This window comes from Mauremys reevesii, linkage group 4 (genome assembly GCF_016161935.1).
Source record: "Mauremys reevesii isolate NIE-2019 linkage group 4, ASM1616193v1, whole genome shotgun sequence".
Taxonomy (NCBI): domain Eukaryota; kingdom Metazoa; phylum Chordata; order Testudines; family Geoemydidae; genus Mauremys; species Mauremys reevesii.
The window spans coordinates 106,389,735-106,410,527 of NC_052626.1; the positions used below are offsets into that span (position 1 = coordinate 106,389,735).

Sequence of the window (20,793 nt, forward strand, 5' to 3'; positions counted from 1 at the left end):
AAAACAGTGACTCGTTGCATTAGTTTAATGTAGTAGTATTTGTGGCTTCATAGTATCCTCTCTCTCCCTCTCTCTGTTTTAACTAGGAATATGGTGATTTCACTTTTCTTAGAACCAGTTGGAAACCTCTTGAGCTGGCTTATTAAAAAAAACTGTTGTTGTTTTAGATGGCAGGTATAATTGCTCAGTTTACATGATGTCTCACATACACAGCATGGTTTCTGTTCCCAGAATAGACAGATACTGGAGTTTGTAGTGTGTAATAGACCAATGCATGTATAGTATTGTCAGAAATATAAAGGGAAGGGTACAATCTTTATGTATGCAGTAATATAAAATCCCTCTTGGCCTTACCTACAGGTAAGAATCCCCTTACCTGTAAAGGGGTTAATCAGTTCAATTAACCTAGTTGGCACCTGACCAGAAGTGAGGCGGGAACCCTGACAAGTATATATAACAGAATGTATTGTGGAGAGGTGATAGGCTTATCCCAGTTAAGGTTTTAACCAGATTTCATTATAAAACCGCATTTTACCACCCCACACCCCAAATTTTAGCTTGGTACATGGCTTGGCCTGAAAATTGCCAGACTTGCTCCGCAGGCCAAAGGGAATGTGCTTGCAGAGTCTGAAGAAAATTCAAACTGCTTATATATAATTAAAATATTATCCGGCTTATTTGTCTCCCCCTAGCTTAGGAATGGCTCCTTGTTACATGTTTAAGAGGGTGACCCTTCCAACTCCCACGGGACCATGGAAATACAATTTTACCTTTTCAATACGTACAGTGTATCCATGTACTCCTCTGATGAGATCTAAGGATATCCTCTAGTAGTTACATGCTGACACCAGTGGGAATTGTACAAGGGATTGGAAGAGGAGTATAAGCCAAGGAGACTCTCCAGAATTTTAATATGCAGGAGGAACACTGACTGTGAATGAATAGAGATGAGAAATACACTGGAAGCCTGCCAAGTCTCTGAGACTAACTTTTGGCATGCGTTGGAAATATTGTGAAGCAAATGTACCCCTTTGCCGTTCTTGACAACCAGCTGATATGGTGCCACTGTCACACTGGGAAAGGGTAACTTATTGCAGCACAGCTAATATAATTTGCATCCAGAATTCCACCTCTAAGTCTCCTCTTGCTTTCTAGATGTGCTGGTCAGATAAAAATGGCTGCATTTAAATGTGTTCAAAGACAAACCTGGTGCCACCTGAAAGGGAAAGGAAAGTGAAACTGATTGTCCCTAGGTGGGGTCTGAAGAGAAAGTCAGGATTGTAATAGAGACTCGGAGGTGACTATTACAATGTTCTCTCTCTACTCTGCACTGCTACTCAGAGCAGCAAAGGAGGAGAATCCCCTTTAAGGTTCTTTGGACATCAGAGGGCGCCATCGCCCCACAGATACGTGACATCATCCACCGGCTCTAAAAAAAAATCTGTGCCCTGGAGCAGTCCTTTCTCTTTTCTGCTTCAGAAACCGACTGGAACCAGTCCAGGCGCTCAAAGGGGCTGTGTGATAAGAGAAATCTCAGACTCAGTGTGGGGATTCAAGAAGGAGAAGCTCTCTGATACCCCAGTCAACATGCAGCTTCTGTAAACTCTAGGACCAAGAACAAGGTTCTCAAACTTCATTGCACCGTGACCCCCTTCTGACAACAAAAATTACTACAAGACCCCAGGAGGGGGGACTGAAGCCTGAGCCCGCCTGAGCCCCGCTACTCTGGGTGGGGGACCAAGAGGGGGTCAATTTCAAAGCCTGGTGGGGTCAAAACTGAAGGCCAAGGGCTTTGGCTTTAACCTCAGGTGGTGGGGCTCAGGGTTTGGCCCTGGGCCCCATCAAGTCTAATACCAGCCCTGGTGACCCCATTAAAACAGGGTTGCGACCCACTTTGGGGTCCCGACCGACAGTTTGAGAACTGCTGAGCCAGAACAAACAGAGCAGGGTGAAAGGTGATCACTTGCTCCCTATTTTTTCCTTCAGGCTGCTGCACTGGTAGAAATCACAACAGGAACATAATCCTTGGAGGCTCCTTGTACCAATCCTTAGCACAGATTCTTTGATAGGAATGATAAACAATAATAAATAAATAAATACCGGTAATATTAATATCGTAACAAAGGAAAACTACATAATTTGCCTTAGAATTACCTAAAAACAAAGGCTATGAAGCACATCCTGTCACTTACCACCACAGCCCAGCTAACCATAATCCTTCGCACAGAATGTTCCCCCTCTTATTCTGGCACCAAATTTTGTCACCACCTGTGTAAGATAACCCATCTAAACCACCTGACCAGGATAGACGGTGACACCGATAGATGCTGTTTGACAAGGGAAATAAACAGCTCGTGGCTATAATTCTATCCTTGCATGCAAACTGCACACAGCTTACACTTTTTTATTAGTTTTGTGACTAAACAAAGGACTTCAGACTCCAGGCACTAAAATAAAATGGACCTTTTGTGATATCTGATTTAAGTTTTTGCATATCTCTGCCCTCCAGAATATTTATCAGGAATCCTCTTCACACACATTCCCCTCGGGAAGCTTCATGTCTCTCTCTCTCTTTTTTGGGGGGGGGGCGAGGGGAGGGTTTGAGGAGGGAGGGAAAGGTAGGCCAAAATTTTGTTTTCCTTGAGTGTGGCAGTTAAGAGTGCCGGGAATCCAGGCTGAGATTTTACTCCTGCATTTGACAGTATTTTTCTCAGCAGCAAATCCCTTTTAAACAAGGTCAAGTGCAGGATATCTTTAAAACCTGACAGAATGTCAGAACCCACTATAAGCCTGGGATGGAACAGAGCCAAAGCACATCATGCCTGCTCAGTTTACAAGCCCTGCTCTGAGCTCACACTTCTGGTCAAAAAAATAATGTAAAACCAGAAGCAGCAGCCATTTTTGCTCTTCTGAGTATAACCTCCAAGAACAAGATGCCCCACCTCTCAGTAAATACTGGCACTGGGAGCCATGATGTCTGAAAAGGTAGGCAGGAAAAGCTATCAAATATTAGTCTATGTTACAGAGCCGTAACTAGATATTTTTGCACCCAAGGCAAGAATATAAAATTGTGCCCTCCCCCGGGGCGGCTCTTTGGCAGCAATTCGGTGGCGGGTCCCTCTCAGAGGGAAGGGCCTGCCACCGAATTGCCGCCGAAGAATGAATGAAGCGGTGGCGGTAGAGCCTGTGATTTTGGGGGGGTCAACTCATGATTTTTGACTGTTTAGGCTGGTAATGTTGCTTCCAAGATGGTCTTTGGTTCCAGTCCAGTTCCAATCCAGAGAGAGACTCACAGGTTAAGAGAGGACGGAGGTGCTGGATATCAGTAGTGGCCACTAGTGATCAGCATGTGTCCTGAGAATGCTGGGAGTTCAGGTTTGCAGGGCAGGATCAGGAGTGGCAGGCTTGTAGAAATGTTGGTGGTGCCCAGAACCTGCCCCTGCCCAAATTCCATCCCCCCCAAGGCTCTGGGAGGGAGTTTGGGTGAGGGGGGAGGTCTGGGGTGCAGGCCTTAGACTGGGGCAGGGGATTGGGGGGCAGGCTCTGGTAGGGAGTTTGGGGATGGGAGGGGCTGCAGGTTCTGGGAGAGAGTTTGGGGATGGGAAGTGTGCAGACGGATGGGGTGCAGGGGTGAGGGCTGTGGCTGCAGATGAGGGGTTTGGAGTGTGGAGGGACTCCGGGTCAGAGTAGGGGTGAGGGCTCTGCCTGGGGCTGGGAATGGGAGTTTTGGGGTTTGGGAGGGGCTCAGGGCTGGGGGAGAGAGTAGGAGTGTGGGGGTGAGGTTTCTGGCTGAGATGGGGATAAGGTGTTTGGGGTGCTGGAGGGGCTCAGGCAGAGGGTTGAGGGTGTGGTGGGGGTGTGTGAAAGCTCTGTCTGGGGGTGTGGGCTCTGGGGTAAGGCAGGGCTGGAAATGAGTTTGGGATGCAGGCAGGCTGCTCCGGGACAGAGAGGAGGACTCCCCCCAGCCCTTTCCCTGCCAGCAGCAGCAAACTCTGGGGGAGCAGCTCCCCCTTTTGAGCACCCCCCAGCAGCATGCTCACCCCCACCACTGTCACTGCATGTACTCCTAGGGCCCCTCTCAGGTCCAGGAATCTCCCTCGTCTCCCCCGTGGTGGGTGCCAGGGGGTGCTGCGTGCGCCTCCTCCCCTGCTGTTGCCCCTGACTGTAGCCTCACTGGGGGTGAGGGATGGGGCTACCTCCTTGCCCAGCATGGGGCAGGAGCGGTGACTGCGGGAAGGGGGACCCCCTGTGCTGCTGGAGGGTCCCATTGAAAAATGAAAGGGTCTGAGGGGGAAGGGCAGGCTCAGAGTCAGTCTGCCCTGGAAGTGAGATGGGGGCACTAGGACCCTGCGGCAGCAGTAGCTGCAGGGAGGAAGCATGGAGCTGCTCTGCTCCAGGCCGGGAAGGAGGGGAAAGCAAGTCGGGGCCGGGGGACACTCGGGGGAGGCCCGGGGGGGGAGAGATCACCTGGGTTATAAATATCTCTGTGCCAGCCAGTGGCTTCCCCCCCCCTTTTCTCCACCACTTTCTGCACCCCTTGGCTTTGTATGCCTGAGGCAAGTGCCTCACTCGCCTCACCCTTGTTACGGCACTGCTATGTTAATCAGCTGTATGGACACCAAGCGGACGTGGCAGGAGTATAATTTAAAGACAGGCAACATAGTCCAACGTGAAGGGCACTGCGTTAGCAACCAGGAGCCCTGGATTCTATTCCTAGCTCTGCCACTGACTTGCTGTTAGTGCTTTGGCATGTCACTTCACCTATTTCCACTCCTGCCCTTTGCTTGTCTTGTCTATTTGCTCTGTGAGCAGGCACTGTCTCTCACTATAAGAATTTACAGTGATTAGCAAAATGCGGCCCTGATCTCAGTTAGAGCTTCTAAATACACCTAAAATACAATAAATAAGCAGCTTAATTGACACAACAGATGACATGAAAAATCTCCACCAGAACTGGCACAAGACTTTGAGTTACTAGCACATCAGGCATAAACAAGGTGTTTTACTTAAACTTTAGAATATGCTTCCTCCTACAGTTCTTCCAAAAAAGAACACCTTCTTGGTGCAAGAAAAATAGAGAGCCAAAGTGAACATTAAAAATCAGAATTTAAAAATAGGTATTAGTGAGAGGATTGACAAAGAGCAGTAATGGTTAGAGTCAATTATCATTTTCACCCCAGAAGATAGTAGGAAAAAAGCAACAAATCCACTTTGAACAGAATTCAAAAAATTATATATGTATATTTTAAAGTGACATCTTGGCATGTTGGTGAGGACGGACACAAATGGAGGACTGAACCAGATTAATAATTAATGGAGTATTTCATCTCCAGTCAAAGATGACTACATAGGAAGTCAACAAAAAGTGCCGTCCTCCATAGTAAACAAGTCCAAGGCATTGCTTATAAATTATTATTTTCTATCATGCTTTCTAATTCACAACATATACCAGTAAGGTATGCTGAATATACAGAAAAAAACAAGCTACACAGAGAATCCTGGAATTTATTAAAGATTCTAAGCAGTGAGGAGCTGCCAAAATCTTAACAACGGGTTCCCTATAAAAAGTTCTGATTTAACAACGGGTTCCCTATAAAAAGTTCTGATTTAAGGGATGTGCGACAGCATGTATTTTTTGTACCAATAGGGTTACCATACGTCCATATTTTCCCAGGAGGTGATTAAGAACCGAAAAGCCTGACATGTCCAGGAAAATACAGATGTATTTTAACCCTACCTAAAGTTCTTTTTAAAAAAGATGGGGCTGAACTAGAAATGAGCTCCGTTTCACATGTGTGGGTGGTGATCAGGGACAGTCTCAATTTTTGGGTCTTTTTCTTATATAGGCTCCTATTACCCCTCACCCCCGTCCCGATTTTTCACACTTGCTGTCTGGTCACTCTAGGGTGTGCACATGTGTGGGTCCCAGCTGCTCCCTGCCCCCCCCCCATTGAAGCAGGTGTGCAGGGTTACTGCCCTGGGAACTGCAGGGCACCAGTGGATGTGGGGCTGGCTGCAGATAGGGGCGTGGGGCAGGGCTAGCTGGAGGCAGGGAGTGACACAGGCTGGCTGTGGGCAGGTGATGCAGATGGGCGGGCTGCGGGTGGCTGTGGGCAGGGGGTGGCTGCGGGCGGCTGCGGGCAGGGGCTGGCTGGGGGCAGGGGGCGGCTGTGGGCAGGGGCTGGCTGCGGGTGGCTGTGCGCAGGGGTGGGGCAAGGGCGGCTGCGGGCAGGGGATGGCTGCGGGCAGGGGGCGGCTGCGGGCAGGGGCGGCTGCGGGTGGGGTGGGGCAAGGCGGCTGCGGGCAGGGGTGGCTGCGGGCAGGGGCGGCTGTGGGCAGGGGCGGCTGTGGGTGGCTGTGGGCAGGGGTGGGGCAGGGGCGGCTGTGGGCAGGGGCTGGCTGGGGGCAGGGGCTGGCTGGGGCGGCTGGGGGCAGGCTGGCTGGGGTGGGGGCAGGCAGGGGCTGGCTGGGGCGGCTGGGGGCAGGGGCGGGCAGGGGTGGCTGGGGGCAGGGGTGGCTGGGGTGGGGCAGGGGCTGGCAGGGGTGGCTGGGGCAGGGGCTGGCTGGGGGCTGCGGGTGGCTGGGGGCAGGGGCGGGCAGGGGGTGGCTGGGGGCAGGGGCTGGCTGGGGGCAGGGGGTGGCAGGGGGGTGGCTGTGGCAGGGAAGGCGGGGGAGGGGCGCAGATACTCACACGGGGGGGGGGGGCTGGGAACAGCAGGACGCAGCCGGGGACTCACCAGGCAGCAGCAGCAGGAGCCCCAGGGCCAGAGGTCCAAAGAGCAGGAGCAGCAACAGGGCCAGGAGGCAGCTCACATGGCTCTCGCAGTGCAGCGCAGCGCCCCCCGGCGGCCGGGTGGAGGAATTACAGGCTTCCCAGGCAGAGCCCATCAAAGCTTCCCTCGCAGGGAAGCTAGTTAACAAGCGGTTTTAAAACCGCTTCTAAATTTAACAACGGGTTCGCGCGAACCGGTGCAAACGGGCTCCAGCTCACCCCTGATTCTAAGGTAATGGCTGGAGGCCAGGTTCCAAGAGCATTATTGGACTTAACAATCATTCCTATCTATTAAAAGTCCTGTATCTAACAGAAAAGATATTACTAAGAAGGGGGAGCCTACTAAGGCCAAAGCTGCATTAGTGGACTGTGCAACAGACTAGACTAGATTCACTAGCTGCTTTGCTCTGCTCTAATGATGTAAACCAGCTTAACTAACCAGTTAATAATAAAGAGCGAAGAGGTTTCTTAGTGGGTTCAAACAGAATTAAATATCAGGGCTGATCTTAAAAAGGAAATCATTTGCCATAAAAAAAGTGTTTATAATTAATGGAATGAAAAACTTCATCAGGCTTGAAATTTTTCCTATGGATTTTTCCAATTTTTCAACAAAGCAATCTGAAACAAACAAAATGCATCAATTCAAATCAAATGGCATCAAAAAGGAAAGGTGGGTTTTCCTCCTCCCCCACTTTAAAACCAAACTAAAATGTTTTGATTCCATATAACCCAAATAAAAATATTTCATTTTTTAATTTTCATCGCAAAATCAGAAAGTTTTGAGTATGAAAGGTTTTGTATAATTCCAAATGCATTTTTTTTTGTTGAAAAACCTTTGATAAGTTTTTGACCACCTCTACCAAATATTTTACTTGTATTTGAACTTTGGTTATGCCTGGTTTCTTTAAGCAGATCAAGAAAGACAGAGGGGTACAATGAAATGTTATTAGTGTAAATGTATAACTGAAAATTATTCCTGTACATATGCATAATGCGAAACAAGTATATGATAGACAAACAACTAATATTTATTATTCCATTAGCGGATATAATCATTTCAAATTAAGGTATCGTGTGTAGGGTTATTTCATATTTGGAGTTTTCATATACAATGCATTTTGGATAAATACAGTAACTTTACACTTAATAGGGACCCTTGAAAAGTAGCTTGAAGCATAAGCCTTTTAGGGTTGTCTACATGGCAAAGAAAAACCCACGGCTAGCTCTTGCCAGCCGACTCAGGCTCACACTGCGTGAGTCAGTGCTGTGTAGGCTTCTGGGCTTGGACTGGAGCCCAAGGTCTGGGACCCTCCTTCACAGGGTCCCAGAGCCCAGGGTGCATCCTGCGTCAAGAAGTCTACACAGCGACTAAACAGCCCTGCAGTCTGTAACCCACGAGCCCAGCTCGGCTGGCACATGCCAGCCCTGGATTTTGCTTTGCTGTGTAGACATACTGTTAAACTTGACAGTCTAAAGACTTGTTTCTTTATTTGACTGTGCTTCCAGGACTAGACCATTCATGTCTAAGAGGACGACTTTTGGAATCTCCACAAGGAGGAAGACTGTTTGGTTCTTTTGTGACAATATATCATAGTGATCTCTTCATCTTACTCATACAAACATACTGTCAAAATGGCCACTGAGGAGGTTAAAGTGCAGTTTTAGTAATGAAAAGCGACTGTTAAAATAACAGGATCTGGGTTCTATATTTGTTGTCTCAATGACTTCTCATCAATTTTGCTTGATTTACAATGTAAAGAGTTTTTTTCCCCTAACTGGCAGCCCAGAAATCTCAACATGGGTTTTGACAAACTGGGTTCTTTCTCACGCAGAAATAGTCATAAGTAACAACAAGTTATGCGTTCTCAACTGTTTTGATGCATGAGGCAGAAAAGAGCCCAGCTCTCTCTCCCATAGCCCTGCAGAGCCAACACAGCTAACAGGAGTAAAAGACAGTTTAAAAAAGTATTTTTGTCCCCAGTTTAGGACTCTGAATACACCCAGGGTGCAGGTCTTTGGGATAAAAATGTGCCATTCCTCTCTAGATGTTGTTCAGACCATCACTGCACTTTAATTATTCTAAGTAGTATGAATACTTTCTTCTCCTGAAACAGAGAGAATAGAAATTTCTAAACGATATGCTGTGGTTCACCCAAAATTTAAGGGCTTAATGGCAGGAAATTTCTGGATAAAATTCTATGGCCTATGTTACACAAACAGTTGGACTAGATCAACCTTTCCAGACTACTGTACCCCTTTCAGGAGTCTGATTTGTCTTGCGTACCCCCAAGTTTCACCTCGCTTAAAAACTACTTGCTTACAAAATCAGACATAAAATACAGAAGTGTCAGAGCACATGATTACTTAAAAATTGCTGACTTTCTCATTTTTACCACACAATTATAAAATAAATCAATTGGAATATAAATATTGTACCTACATTGAAATGTAGTATATAGAGCAATATAAACAAGTGATTGTTTGTATGAAATTCTAGTTTGTACTGACTTCACTAGTGCCTTTTATGTAGCCTGTTGTAAAATTTGGCAAATATCTAGATGAGTTGATGTACTTCCAGGAAGCCCTCTGCTTACCCCCAGGCATATGTGTATCCCTCTTTGAGAATCACTGGGCTAGATGATCATAATCATGCTTTCTGGCCTTACAGTCTATGAATTCAGTAAACTACATTTACATTCATGAGAAAATTATGGGCATGTCAGGTCAGCCAGGATGTTCTCCTTCTCCTGGAGGAAGATAAGAATGGGCACAGTTAGTGCCAGCAGAGCTGGGTACCATGGCCGAGAGTATCACAGTGAAGTCACTGATACTCTCATTACTCTCGTCTCAATGCACAAGTTACAATGCAAGACATGACAAAAGGATGTGAGGAGTGGGGTTAGGGAAGGTAATTATCTTATTGCAGGTGTGCATCCACCACCAGAGCCTTTGGATCTGGACTCCAGCCATACAATTGTTCCAGCTGACAGGTGAGATGGGAGGTGAAGAGACTGCCCCCACAGGCCCAATCATTGGGCAATCCATGAATATACTTTCCCTCCATGGCTCTAAATATCAGCATCCCTGAAGTAACATGTAAATCACTACTGTGTTAGATAACCCTGGAAAGTTTTCTTTGTTGGCTGAAATTTGGGTTTGGAGAGAAAATTCCCAGATCTTCTAAATGCCAGCAATGGTTGTCTGCACAGTGTGTGTTGATTCCTTCAGATGTATTAAACCGTGGGCACAGAAAACAACAATGGAGTTACAGCACCCTCCCATCGGACTCCTGAATGAATCTGCTAAGTGTTCTAGCATGTTCATGTGGCTTCCCTCCAAGACCCCCTGTCTTGGACTGACTTGAATACCACCTTCTTGTTCCAAGTCTGAATACGTAGTTGTCAGCACTGCTCGAGTTCTTCTCTGGTCTGAAGAAATAGAGGGATTTTTCTCCCTGTACTTTATCCATTCACACCAAACACCCCTTTCCAACTTACAGATGGTGCAGGCAGCCTGGGAAGATCGGACAGAAGCAGAGAGGAGGCCTAGGAGTCTGCTAATCTCTCTCTGACACCAAATCCATATGCAACACCTCATTGTTTCCTTATTTTTCACACCTTGGAAGACAAAAGTCTTAGCAGTCCTTGGGAGGAATCAGCAGACAAGCCCAGAAATGTTAACTCCTGTGTTGTCTTTTGCTTTTCACACAACAAGGTAATATGTAGAAATCATACAGACACAGTGAGGTTCCAAATAACATGTTTACTAAATATACAGAAGGTCTAGTTACATATACACCTGCTGCTGTGCCTGGTTTTTCAAATATAGAATACAGAGACCTTTAGAGGTCTCACAAACTGTTTAAAGAGACACTATCCCATTCCTATACACTACATTTTGGAAATGCATCAGGAGAGACTGCTTGTAAACTGTAACTAATCCTCTAGTACTGAGCTAACTTACAACACCTCTTATAATTTTCCTTACCTGTGCAAATATACTGGGCAACCCCAGGCTAGTACCATCACCACTTTTATGATTTATTTTTTTTGTGAAGCACCATAAGGCTAATATTAGAAAGAATTATAGCAAGTGAACTGCTTGCCTTTGTTGTCTCTGCTGGATTGTAAAAACTTCAGAGCCTACTTCAACCAAAAATACCAGGTATATGTCTTTGAGACCGAAGCACACTATCTAATTTCTTTGGAAAAGAATCCTTTCAAGAGATGCCCTTACCCTTGACATAGGTCACCAACAGTATATGTAATTCTGTCAGGTGATCCTGTTTTCTTTCCTAGCAGAAACAGGTTGCTGAGAAAGGTCTATAATGGAGGTAGCACCTGCTGAATGTCCCTCTCTCGCTGTAGAGCAAATTAGCCTCTGCCTTAGTGAAGCTAATTGGAAGGAAAAATTCTGGTAAGGGGTTTCTGAGAAACAGGGCTCATAAATCAATCTTTTCTCAAGTCTTGGGGGGTGGAGTGTGGGGAGAGAATGAATCCTGCCCCCTTTTGCCAGTGGACTAATTATGAAAAGGGTACCCATATAATGCTCATCTGTAGGCTGAGGCTGAATTGGCTTCAATCAACCCATTCATGAAGCTCCCCTGAAAGGTTGCTAAGTAAAGGGAAATAATATTGGGTTCATCTGTTGCCACTAAAGGCCTTGTTGGTGAGCGACCTCTGCTTCTTCCTTCCCTATCAAAAACCTTTCTGACACCTCCATGTTGTCTAATGAGGTGTACTGTTCGTTCCAAAGAACCAAGATAGCCTTTGTATGAACAGTTCACTGAACAGCTTCTCTTCGGCCTGCAAATGGAATATGTTCTTCTTGGGGTCAATTTCAATGAGAAAAACCCATGAAGTAACATTTCCCCCAATACTACTGCTAGCTGATTCCACTCCAGTTTACTTAAGAGTTCAAGCATATCTGACAAGACCAGAACACCTTCAGACATCTTTTAAAAATTACCTTTGAATGCCTTCTGGGAACTATCCTACCCTTTTTGTGATCCTTACAAGACTGATCCATATGTACCATGAGTTGGTCATGTTCTTGTGGGATTCCTATATTATCCTGGAAAAGTTGCCTGTGTCTTCATCTGTGTCTTGCACAACCAAATCGTAAAGAAAGTTGCTACATGGAAATGAGGGGTCTTCAGTGTGAAGACTTTAATTGCTTTAGCTTCTTTATGTTAAACAACTGCTGGCCTTTATCACTGAGCAGGGTCAGTCCCTTGGCTATCAGAAAATGCTGAATTCAAGGGGTCAAATTGCCTTTAGCCTCCTTTTGCTCCTCATCCTGAGGCCTGGTCTACACAGGGGGCGGGGGAAGGCGGGAGAGATCAACCTAAGATATACAACTTCAGCTATGAGAATAGCGTAACTGAACTCGACGCATCTTAGATCGAATTAAAATTACTTATTTCACGTCCTTGCGGTGGGCCGCAGCTCCCCCATCAACTTTGCTTCCGCCTCTCGCCGAGCTGGAGATCAGCAGTCAACGGGAGAGTGATCGGGGATTGATTTATCGTGTCTACACTACACGCGATAAATCGATCCCCGAGAGATCAATCGCTACCTGCCAATCCGGCAGGTAGTGTAGACGGACCCTGAGGAATAGCATTGCATACGTCCTTGGCAGGCTCTGTGCTGCTTGAATCACATCTGTGACCCTTACTGGACTTGGATGTTGACTATTTCTCTTTACGTAGGAGTCTAGGGCCACTGGAAGCTGTGATTAGCTGAACCTGTGGACGCGGCAGGTAAACAAACCAACTCGGCCCACCGGGGCTTACCCTGAACAAGTCTTCCAACTACCTGAAAGGGGCTTCCAAAGAGAATGGATTGTAAACTGTCCTCAGTGGTACCAGATGACAGAACAAGGAGTAATGGTCCCAAATTGTAGTGGGGGAGGTTTAGGTTGGACATTAGGAAAAACTTTTTCACTAGGAGGGTGGTGAAGCACTGGAATGGGTTACCTAGGGAGGTGGTGGAATCCCCGTCCTTAGAGGTTTTTAAGGTCAGGCTTGACAAAGCCCTGGCTGGGATGATTTAGTTGGGAATTGGTCCTGCTTTGAGCAGGGGGTTGGACTAGATGACCTCCTGAGGTCCCTTCCAACCCTGATATTCTGTGATTCTAAGTCATGCCCTAGTTTGGGAACTACTGGTCCTAGAGCACATGAAAACTGAATCGTCTTCTGCCACATTAGAAGAATGCTCCCCATTATCAGGGTTGAGAGGAAACAGTTGACTGTTTCTTGCTCTGTACCTGTTTGTTGGATAGAGACAGCACTTCAAGTCTCAGTCAAATCAACACTTTTCACAAACACCACATTCACATGCAATTAAACAAACATTCATCCCCCTCACTCTTCTTATGAAAGCAGGGGGGGAAAAAAGAAGAAGAGAGCGAGCCAGTCAGAGGCACAGGCTTCATCCAGGCACTAGCACTGTGCAGGAGTGAGATGAGAGCTCCCTAACCTGCAAACCACCGTAAAGTTGATCTTTTCCCTTGTTTGCCACTGTGGAGAGGACTGGAGCATTAAAGAAAGCCCATTATGGTATGAGCACCTTGTAAAATTCTCTTCCCCCACCCCCATCACAACAAAAAGCAATGATTGGCAGACAATGTAAGGCACAAGTCAGCTGATTCCTGGCAACACAATAGTAAGATTAGCTCATCTATAGCAGACAAACATGTATGTATTATATGGGTTTTAAAGTTAAGACAGGCAAAAAAGCTGTGGTTTTCATATGCAGTGTTTCTACTCTGTAATGCAAAAACATATCTAGTAACTTATTACTTCCAAGTGACTATAAAAAGCCTTTTAAAAAACATCCTTTACCTTGTTTTGAAATCGGCATATATCTAGCTTTGTTTTGTACTAGTTTTTCCTGATAACGTCTTGTCCCTTATACTGACATCTAGATTTCTTCAAACCCCTTTCTTTTATACCCACTTGCCTTTTTAAAAAGTCCAAATTAAACAAATCTAAGCATCGCCTCCCCAGGAAACCCAGCGACTCCATTCTTTGACTGCTCCTAAATGTTAAAAAGGCAAAAAAAAAAAAAAAAAAGGCAATCACACAGCAGTAGCAGCAGCACCAGCCACCGCAGCCTGCAAACAAAGGGGGCAGGGAACTGCTTGCAGGCTGGGTGTCACGTTACTCAACCTCCTTCTCTTTAAATCTCAACCCCCGCCCCTCCCAATCGCCCCTATATAACTCAGACTGACAGGTCCTGAGTACCAATGGCAGGGATCTTGCCACTTTTGGCGCCCGGCCACAGTTTCTCCTTCAGCCAATGGGAAGCGGAGATCGAGGTATTACACCCAAGGGGCCAGCGGAGCCTCCACCAATGGCAGCAGTGTTATTAAAGAGAAATACTATTATGCTAATAGATGTTTTGCTCTAACTTGGTGAGGGCTTTAAAAGCGAGGCAGCCCCAGGCTCACCAGCAGACTGCAGAGGTTCCGAGGCTGGGTGCGTTGCCTGCACGTAGAGCGGGGACGGGTGGAAATCACAGCCCTTTTCTCCCCAGGAGCACCGCGTTTGGGTCCCTGCCTTGCCTGGGCAAAGCAGCAGCGGGACCATCATGTCCAACGTGCACCTCTCCAGCGCCTCGGCTCTGGAGCGCTTGGCCGCCCGCAGGACTTTCCCCTTGCACGCCCGCACGGGGGTCTGCCGGAACCTCTTTGGCCCGGTGGATCACGAAGAGCTGAGCCGGGAGCTGAAGAGCAAACTACGGGAGATCAGCGAGGATGACCAGAGGCGGTGGGACTACAACTTCCAGACCGACACCCCGCTGGACGGCCCGGGCAGGCTGCAGTGGGAAGAGGTGGAGGGAGGCTCGGTGCCCGCTTTCTATCGAGAGACACTGCAGGTCGGGAGGTGCCGCTTCCCGGTGCTGCTGGTCAGGTCCAAGCCACCTCTGGGGGACCTGGATACTCCTCCGGGGGTTAACCCCAGGGACTCTCACCAGGAGCCGGGGGTGTCTGCGTCCTCCTCCCTCAGCCCCCAGGGTAAGACGGCCGCCTTGGAAAGCACTATCGCGGGGGGCAAGGAGCGGCTCAACCAGGAGAACCGATCCGATCAGCTCAACAACCACTCAGGGATTACAATCAAACCCCTACCCTGCGCGCCAGCGGCGCTCAAAAGGGTCTCGCCCTCCAGCGCAGCCTACATCACAGGTAAGGCAGGGGCACGGCCCAGGCTCGCAGCCCGGGGCTCTCGGCGCTTAAATGCCCCCGCCTGCCCCGGCGCGTTAAAGGGCCCCGGGCATCGCTCGCTCTGCGGAGAGGCTGGCGGCGCAGCGCGCTGGGGAAACGCTTACACAGCACATTGCGCGCTGCAGGCCGGCGAAGTCAATAAACCCGACCCAGCTGCAACCCTCTCCCGAGGCAGAGAGGGGGAGTCACGAGCCGCCAGGCCGCCTCCTCCCGGGTGTGCTGTTGTGCGGGTGCCCGGGCAGGGCGGGTCCCGGCTGGTGCCGCCCCACGGTCGTGTGTCCGTCCCGCGGGGGCCGCCCCTGGGGTAGGCGGTGGCCGGTGTCTGTGTGTAACGCCCCGCTCCTGGGTTTGGTCCCTAGATTTCTTTGTCAAGCGGAAAAGGCTGGGGGACGCCAAAGCGGCCTGCGACCATCCCGGCGGGTGTCCCGCCTCTGCGCCCGCCGAGCAGACTCCCCGGAAGCGGCTGCGGTGAACCAGGTGAGCGCCCTCCCCGGGGACCAGAGCGAGCGGCCGCCTCCTCCCAAAACCCAGCCGCAGGCGGAGGAGGAGGGCGGCGGCCGCTGCTGCGGGGCGGGGGGAAGGGCAGTGGCCAGCCTGGCGCTGCGACGCGGGGCCCCACTGACCGGCTCCCCGCGGGGCGTGCGCGCTGCGAACAAAACAGCTGGGGGGCGATTCCCGTTGGAGGGCGGGCGGCCGGGCCAGGCTGCTGCCCCGCTCTGCCAACGCAAGGGAAGCCACTTCCCGGCGTGAGCCAGGGCCGCCCAGCCCCTCTGCAAGCCCCCCCGCCCCCCAAGGTGCTGAGTGAGATCAGGCCGGGGAAGGAGCTGGTTTCGCTGACTCATTCGCCGAGATGCAGGGGGGACGGGGCGGGGTCTGCCGACTTACTTTGTGGCCGCCGGGGGCTCTGTCTGCTGGGAGCGGCAGCCGCGGTTGCTTTCAGTGCGTGTTCACGACATTCATATGGCTGCTTCCCTCCCCCCTCTTTTCTCCTCAGATTTTGCACTATGACACCTAAGGGAGATTTTGCTTCGTCTCTGGAGGCGCGGAGCCTAGCGGCTGTTCTGCCCACACTTCGGCAAGGGGCAACTCTCACGCGATCTGGACCAAGGAGGATTAAGATCTGCGTTCCCTACACCCTCTCCCCCACAAGGAACTGCATGCAGTGAGAGTGGCTCTGACTACAGCCACGGACGGAGCAGTGTTAATTTACAACTGTGCAATGTATTGCGTTTTATATATAAATGTATTATGCCTAATGTGAGTACACTGGCCAGAAGTGTAAAGCTTTAAAGTCATTTATATAAAATGTTTAATCTTTGCTGATCTCAGTGCAAAAAATGTATATTTGTACAAATTTTTTAAAGAGTTATACTAACTTATCTTTTCTATTTATGTCAAATGTGGATAATGTTGGTTGATACCCAATAGTCTTGTTTTTTTTCTTTTGGTTAAGCCAAAGGGCACTATATTTGCTTTTTATTTACAAAATGTGTAAATTTATTTTTATAGGGTTTTTTTTTGCATTCACAAAATGTAGCTATAAATCAATTTTTAGTTTTTACTTGAAGACAAATCTGTTTCAATGGTTCCTGAGCCGGTCTGTACCACTGCCATTGCAAATAATGCCACAGTTCAAATAAAAAAAGGAGTCCAAAATCTATTGATGTTAATTAGTATTAAAGAAAAATTTAGTGGAACACAACTGACAGGAAATGCCATAGGTTGCAAACGTTAGAAAACACCTGTATAAACTTAGTTACTCCTTAGAACTGAAACTGTCTCTCAATTCCACTAACTCCTTCATTCTCACACTCCATAGTTGCTGGGGTAAAGGAACACTACAAACCAAGGACAATTTCCATATCTTTGTAAAGTAAGGTACTCAAATAACATAAGGATTGTAGTATAAAGAAACACTGGAGCAAAATGTGCAACACACCACCAGCCAATGTTTAAAAAAAATAAACACATTGCTCCTCATCCTTTACATATTGCATACCAGAATAGATTTTTCTAGTGGTGAAGATTGTTAGAAGGATAATTCTCTTCCCCCATATATTGTAAGTAGTACACAATTGATTAGCTGTCAGTGGTATGGAGGAGTTTAACTTCCCCTAAAACAGTAGGGTTGTAGCCACTGCAGGAGTTAGCATGAACCAATTATCTGATTCCCATAATTTAAAATATACTACATTAGCAAGAAGTTACAATCCTTTAAACCTGGCTTTCATAATTCATGTAGATATAACATTTACTTACAGTTCAAGACAAAGCTCTGGCCCATTTAATCCAGAAGACTGAATTTGTGTTCAATACAATGCCTTTTAACATTGTTTAATGCTTGTTTTTGGTGGGGAGGGATATTTATTTTGTAAAGCATCTTGCCATTCATATAAAATTAGCTCCAATGGCTACTGTTTTTTAAACTCATTTACTCTGCAGTTAAATCTGCCCAAAGTGAAACTGTAGGATGACAAGTATCAGAGGGGTAGCCGTGTTAGTCTGGTTCTGTAGAAGCAGCAAAGAATCCTGTGGCACCTTATAGACTAACAGATGTTTTGCAGCATGAGCTAAGAACTTTGATCTGTTCTGAAGTACTGCATACCAGGCAGATGCATAGAACAGATGGAGCAAGCTCCAGTTCCAAAAAAAATCAATTTACTATACAGCTCTCAAATACCTAGAAGACCAAGAAGCAAAGCTCTATCTACAAGGCACAAAGTTTTGATCTATTTTTTTGAACCACCGTGTTCTAGTACTGCAATACCAGGCTGATAAATCAATTTAATATACAGTCCTCAAATAAAGGACATATCAGATATTAAACTGATAAGAACAGATTTAAATTTTATTAGAGAATGTTTATAATAAACGATACAAAGTGTTTGATGATTGTGGGGATGTTATATATACATAGTCTGTCATGTCCCCGGTACATCACTCATACAAACAGGTTACAGATAGTCATGGGCATGAATAAGCAGGCTGAGTAATGGGGTTTGGAGTACAGTTTGGTGGGTTGTGATGTGCTCTGTGTAAATGTCTCTGGAAGACCATTGGGTATTCACCCACGAAAGCTCATGCTGCAAAACATCTGTTAGTCTATAAGGTGCCACAGGATTCTTTGCTGCTTCTGTAGGATGACACTGTCAGGCACTTCAGGTTCCACTGGCGTGTGCCAAGCTTTGACACACCCACACACTATTTGCAAGTTGAATGGTCTGATTAAAAAAATCTTCCAGTGACCCGTTATTTACAGATCAGTGGAATGATAAACCATAGTGGCTCCTCTGCTGTGTCAATGCATAAGGGAGCTCTTAATCTTTGACACAATAGACAGAGCTTTTCTGCTCTTGTTCAGAAAAGTTTATATATATTTAAAAAGTGTTACACTGCACTTTCTGGCATCACAGTATTATGTGCATCAAAAGACCACATGCAAAACTGCTTCTTGCCCAGCAATATATGTTTGTAAACTTCAAAAACAAAAAAACCCTTAACTTGCTTGTATTTAATTTCCTGTTTTATTGGAACACAAAACATCTTAACTGCAAGGAAGTGCTTCCTGGTATGGCAATTTAAATCGAGAATATGTGCTTATGAGTAAGCTATAAATCCAGGAAAATATAGTTTGTAATAGAAATGGTAACATACAATCGTGCTGTTAACTATATCATAGGGTCTAGTTATAAAAAACCCATACATCAACATTTTAGTATTAATATTTTACTTTTTTTGTGTCACAATAATGGACAAATATCACAACCTATTGTCAGTTAAGTACACTAGGTCTGCAGCCCTGATAAGACTGAAAACATGGGGGACTATTACCGAAATAACCCCACTTTAAAATCTATACATGGAAATTATTCACAATCCAGACAGGCACAGAGCATTATATGTATAGGGTATGAAGGAAGGTTGTAAAGGTCTAAAAAGTGTTCCAAGCATAGTATCCGGTGACTTACATATATATATATATATATATATATATATATATATATAATCGGTAATAATCGGATTTAAAGAAAAATTAGTGTGTGTGTGTGTATGTGTGTGTATATATATATATATATTGTGTGTGTGTGTGTGTGTGTGTGTGTGTATATATATACACACACACACACATACACACACACTAATTTTTCTTTAAATCCGATTTACCACTTTTGAATGGCTGGATATTATTTTCAGGATTTTCTGCACTTGCATAACTTGAAGACATATACACACAAGTTGTAGCTCATAGTGAAATTAGGTAAACAAGACAAAAATAGTTTGAATGTGTGTGTGGTCGGTCAGTACTTTTCCTAGTAAACGTTTGGTAATTTTTTTAAACTGTCAATATCGGTGCACGCAAACACAATAGCATAGAAGAGGCTGCAAAGGCAGCGTTTGAACGCTGTAAACTACCAGGGACCTGACCGAGTTGGCGGCCAAATACCAGCCAGGGTTCCAGCAGCTTTAACTCACACGTAGGGATGAGGAATCAGCCCACATTGCCCATCTAAAATCTCTTGCCCGTGTGGTTTAACGCAGGCTCTTAAGGTAACGCTTACATGGAGTTTTAGCAGCTGAATTTCCTTTGGTTTTTACAGTAATTTCTGAGGTTGGATTATATTAGCCTTTATGTACCTATAAAATACTCATAAATGGTTTAGTGACCTTTTCGACTCCTCCCGGCCCTCTAAACATCGCTGTAGTTTAATCTGGCGAATTGAAATCTCTGTCCTCCCCCTCTCCCCAATTTAAATCCAGCTGCTGATTTATACCGCTGAGCTGAATCTTGCGGTTCCCAAATTAATGTCTCGGCGCTAGCTGAGAGAGGCGCAGTCTTAAATCCTGGGCTAACCTTAGGCGGGGAGAAAAGTGACTGGCGGCGAGGGAAGCTTTAGCTGAGCTGATCCACTGTGTGGGGATCTGGGGAAGCACAGGAGGATTTGGAGACAGGGCAAAGCCCGGGAAAAAAGCAAGAGATCCAGGGGCCGAGAGCGGAGAGAATCCGGGACTGGGGCAGAAGGATCCGGGTTGCTCAGTCAGGATAAGGAGACGTCCCCGATTCCTTCCTTCCCCCAGCCCCTGTTTAGCCCTGGCTTCCGTTCAAACACTCCTCTTTTCCCTCCCTTTGCTCCTGCAAAATCCCCAAATAACACAAGCGCCGCGGCCCGTCTGGCTGAGGACTGCGGTTTCACATGCTTTGCAGCCTCCTGCAATGCACTCCTGCAGCAGTTGTGCAGACAAGTCCGATTCCTATGAGCTATCAAAACCATCATTTCTCGATGCCAGGGAGGAGGAATAAAGCTTCCAGCGGCCAGCACATTTTGCCTGAAAGGCAATCACCTTCATTTTTTTTTCAACTGTCTCCCTACATTGCTTTATTGCATTGATTCAGAGACAATCCTACATCCATGCAGAGAGACTATGGGTACAGTAAAGTCACATACGTAACAGGAGCCCAGCTTGGATTTTCCCTTCTCAACTCCTTACCCTTGGGGTTCAGGTGTGGGGTGGGGGCTGCTGACCTTTATTTCAAAGGCAATCGCCCGAGCCTCCGCGAGCTCTGTCTGCTCTGCCAGGGTTGAAGTTTATGAAAAGCTTCGCACCATAAAAGTAACACTGATTACCTCAAAACGATATGATCACTTCATCAGAACTAGATTTATTTTATGGTGCCTGCATCAATGGGCCCCGATCAAAACGATTTTCCCCTTTGAAGAGAAAAAAATAGCTTTTCCCTTTCTTATTAAATGCCAACAATACACGGAGGGAGGCAGCTGGATCCTCCAGGATTTATG

The 20,793-nt window shown here is 46.8% G+C and overlaps 2 protein-coding genes across 9 annotated transcripts in view; one reads left to right on the top strand and one right to left on the bottom strand.

The window, feature by feature from the left end:
* Window positions 1-16,009, bottom strand: part of SLC22A18 (solute carrier family 22 member 18) — a 140,124-nt gene extending 124,115 nt beyond the window's left edge. For 4 of the 8 annotated variants that reach the window (XM_039536182.1, XM_039536183.1, XM_039536177.1 and 1 more), the window contains exons 1-2: window positions 6,738-6,769; window positions 771-931 (exon numbers count right to left, since the gene is read on the bottom strand). The gene's annotated coding sequence lies outside the window, so the exon portion shown is untranslated. Of the gene's footprint in view, window positions 1-770; window positions 932-6,737; window positions 6,770-15,883 lie in introns of those variants that run through there. The other 4 variants (XM_039536185.1, XM_039536184.1, XM_039536176.1 and 1 more) reach the window with 2 other exon arrangements.
* On the top strand, window positions 14,078-16,654 carry CDKN1C (cyclin dependent kinase inhibitor 1C). The gene is made up of 3 exons (XM_039536186.1): window positions 14,078-14,959; window positions 15,358-15,475; window positions 15,993-16,654. The coding sequence occupies exons 1-2, from the start codon at window positions 14,365-14,367 to the stop codon at window positions 15,468-15,470; spliced, it is 708 nt and encodes a 235-aa protein (XP_039392120.1). The 5' UTR covers window positions 14,078-14,364; the 3' UTR covers window positions 15,471-15,475; window positions 15,993-16,654.
* The last annotated feature ends 4,139 nt before the right edge of the window (window positions 16,655-20,793 follow it).

Bases quoted from the DNA above. Each gene is read 5' to 3' on its own strand.
- CDKN1C (XM_039536186.1), top strand. From the start codon at position 14,365: ATGTCCAACGTGCACCTCTCCAGCGCCTCGGCTCTGGAGCGCTTGGCC. The intron at 14,960-15,357 runs GTAAGGCAGGGG...TTTGGTCCCTAG, and splicing joins CAGCGCAGCCTACATCACAG to ATTTCTTTGTCAAGCGGAAA.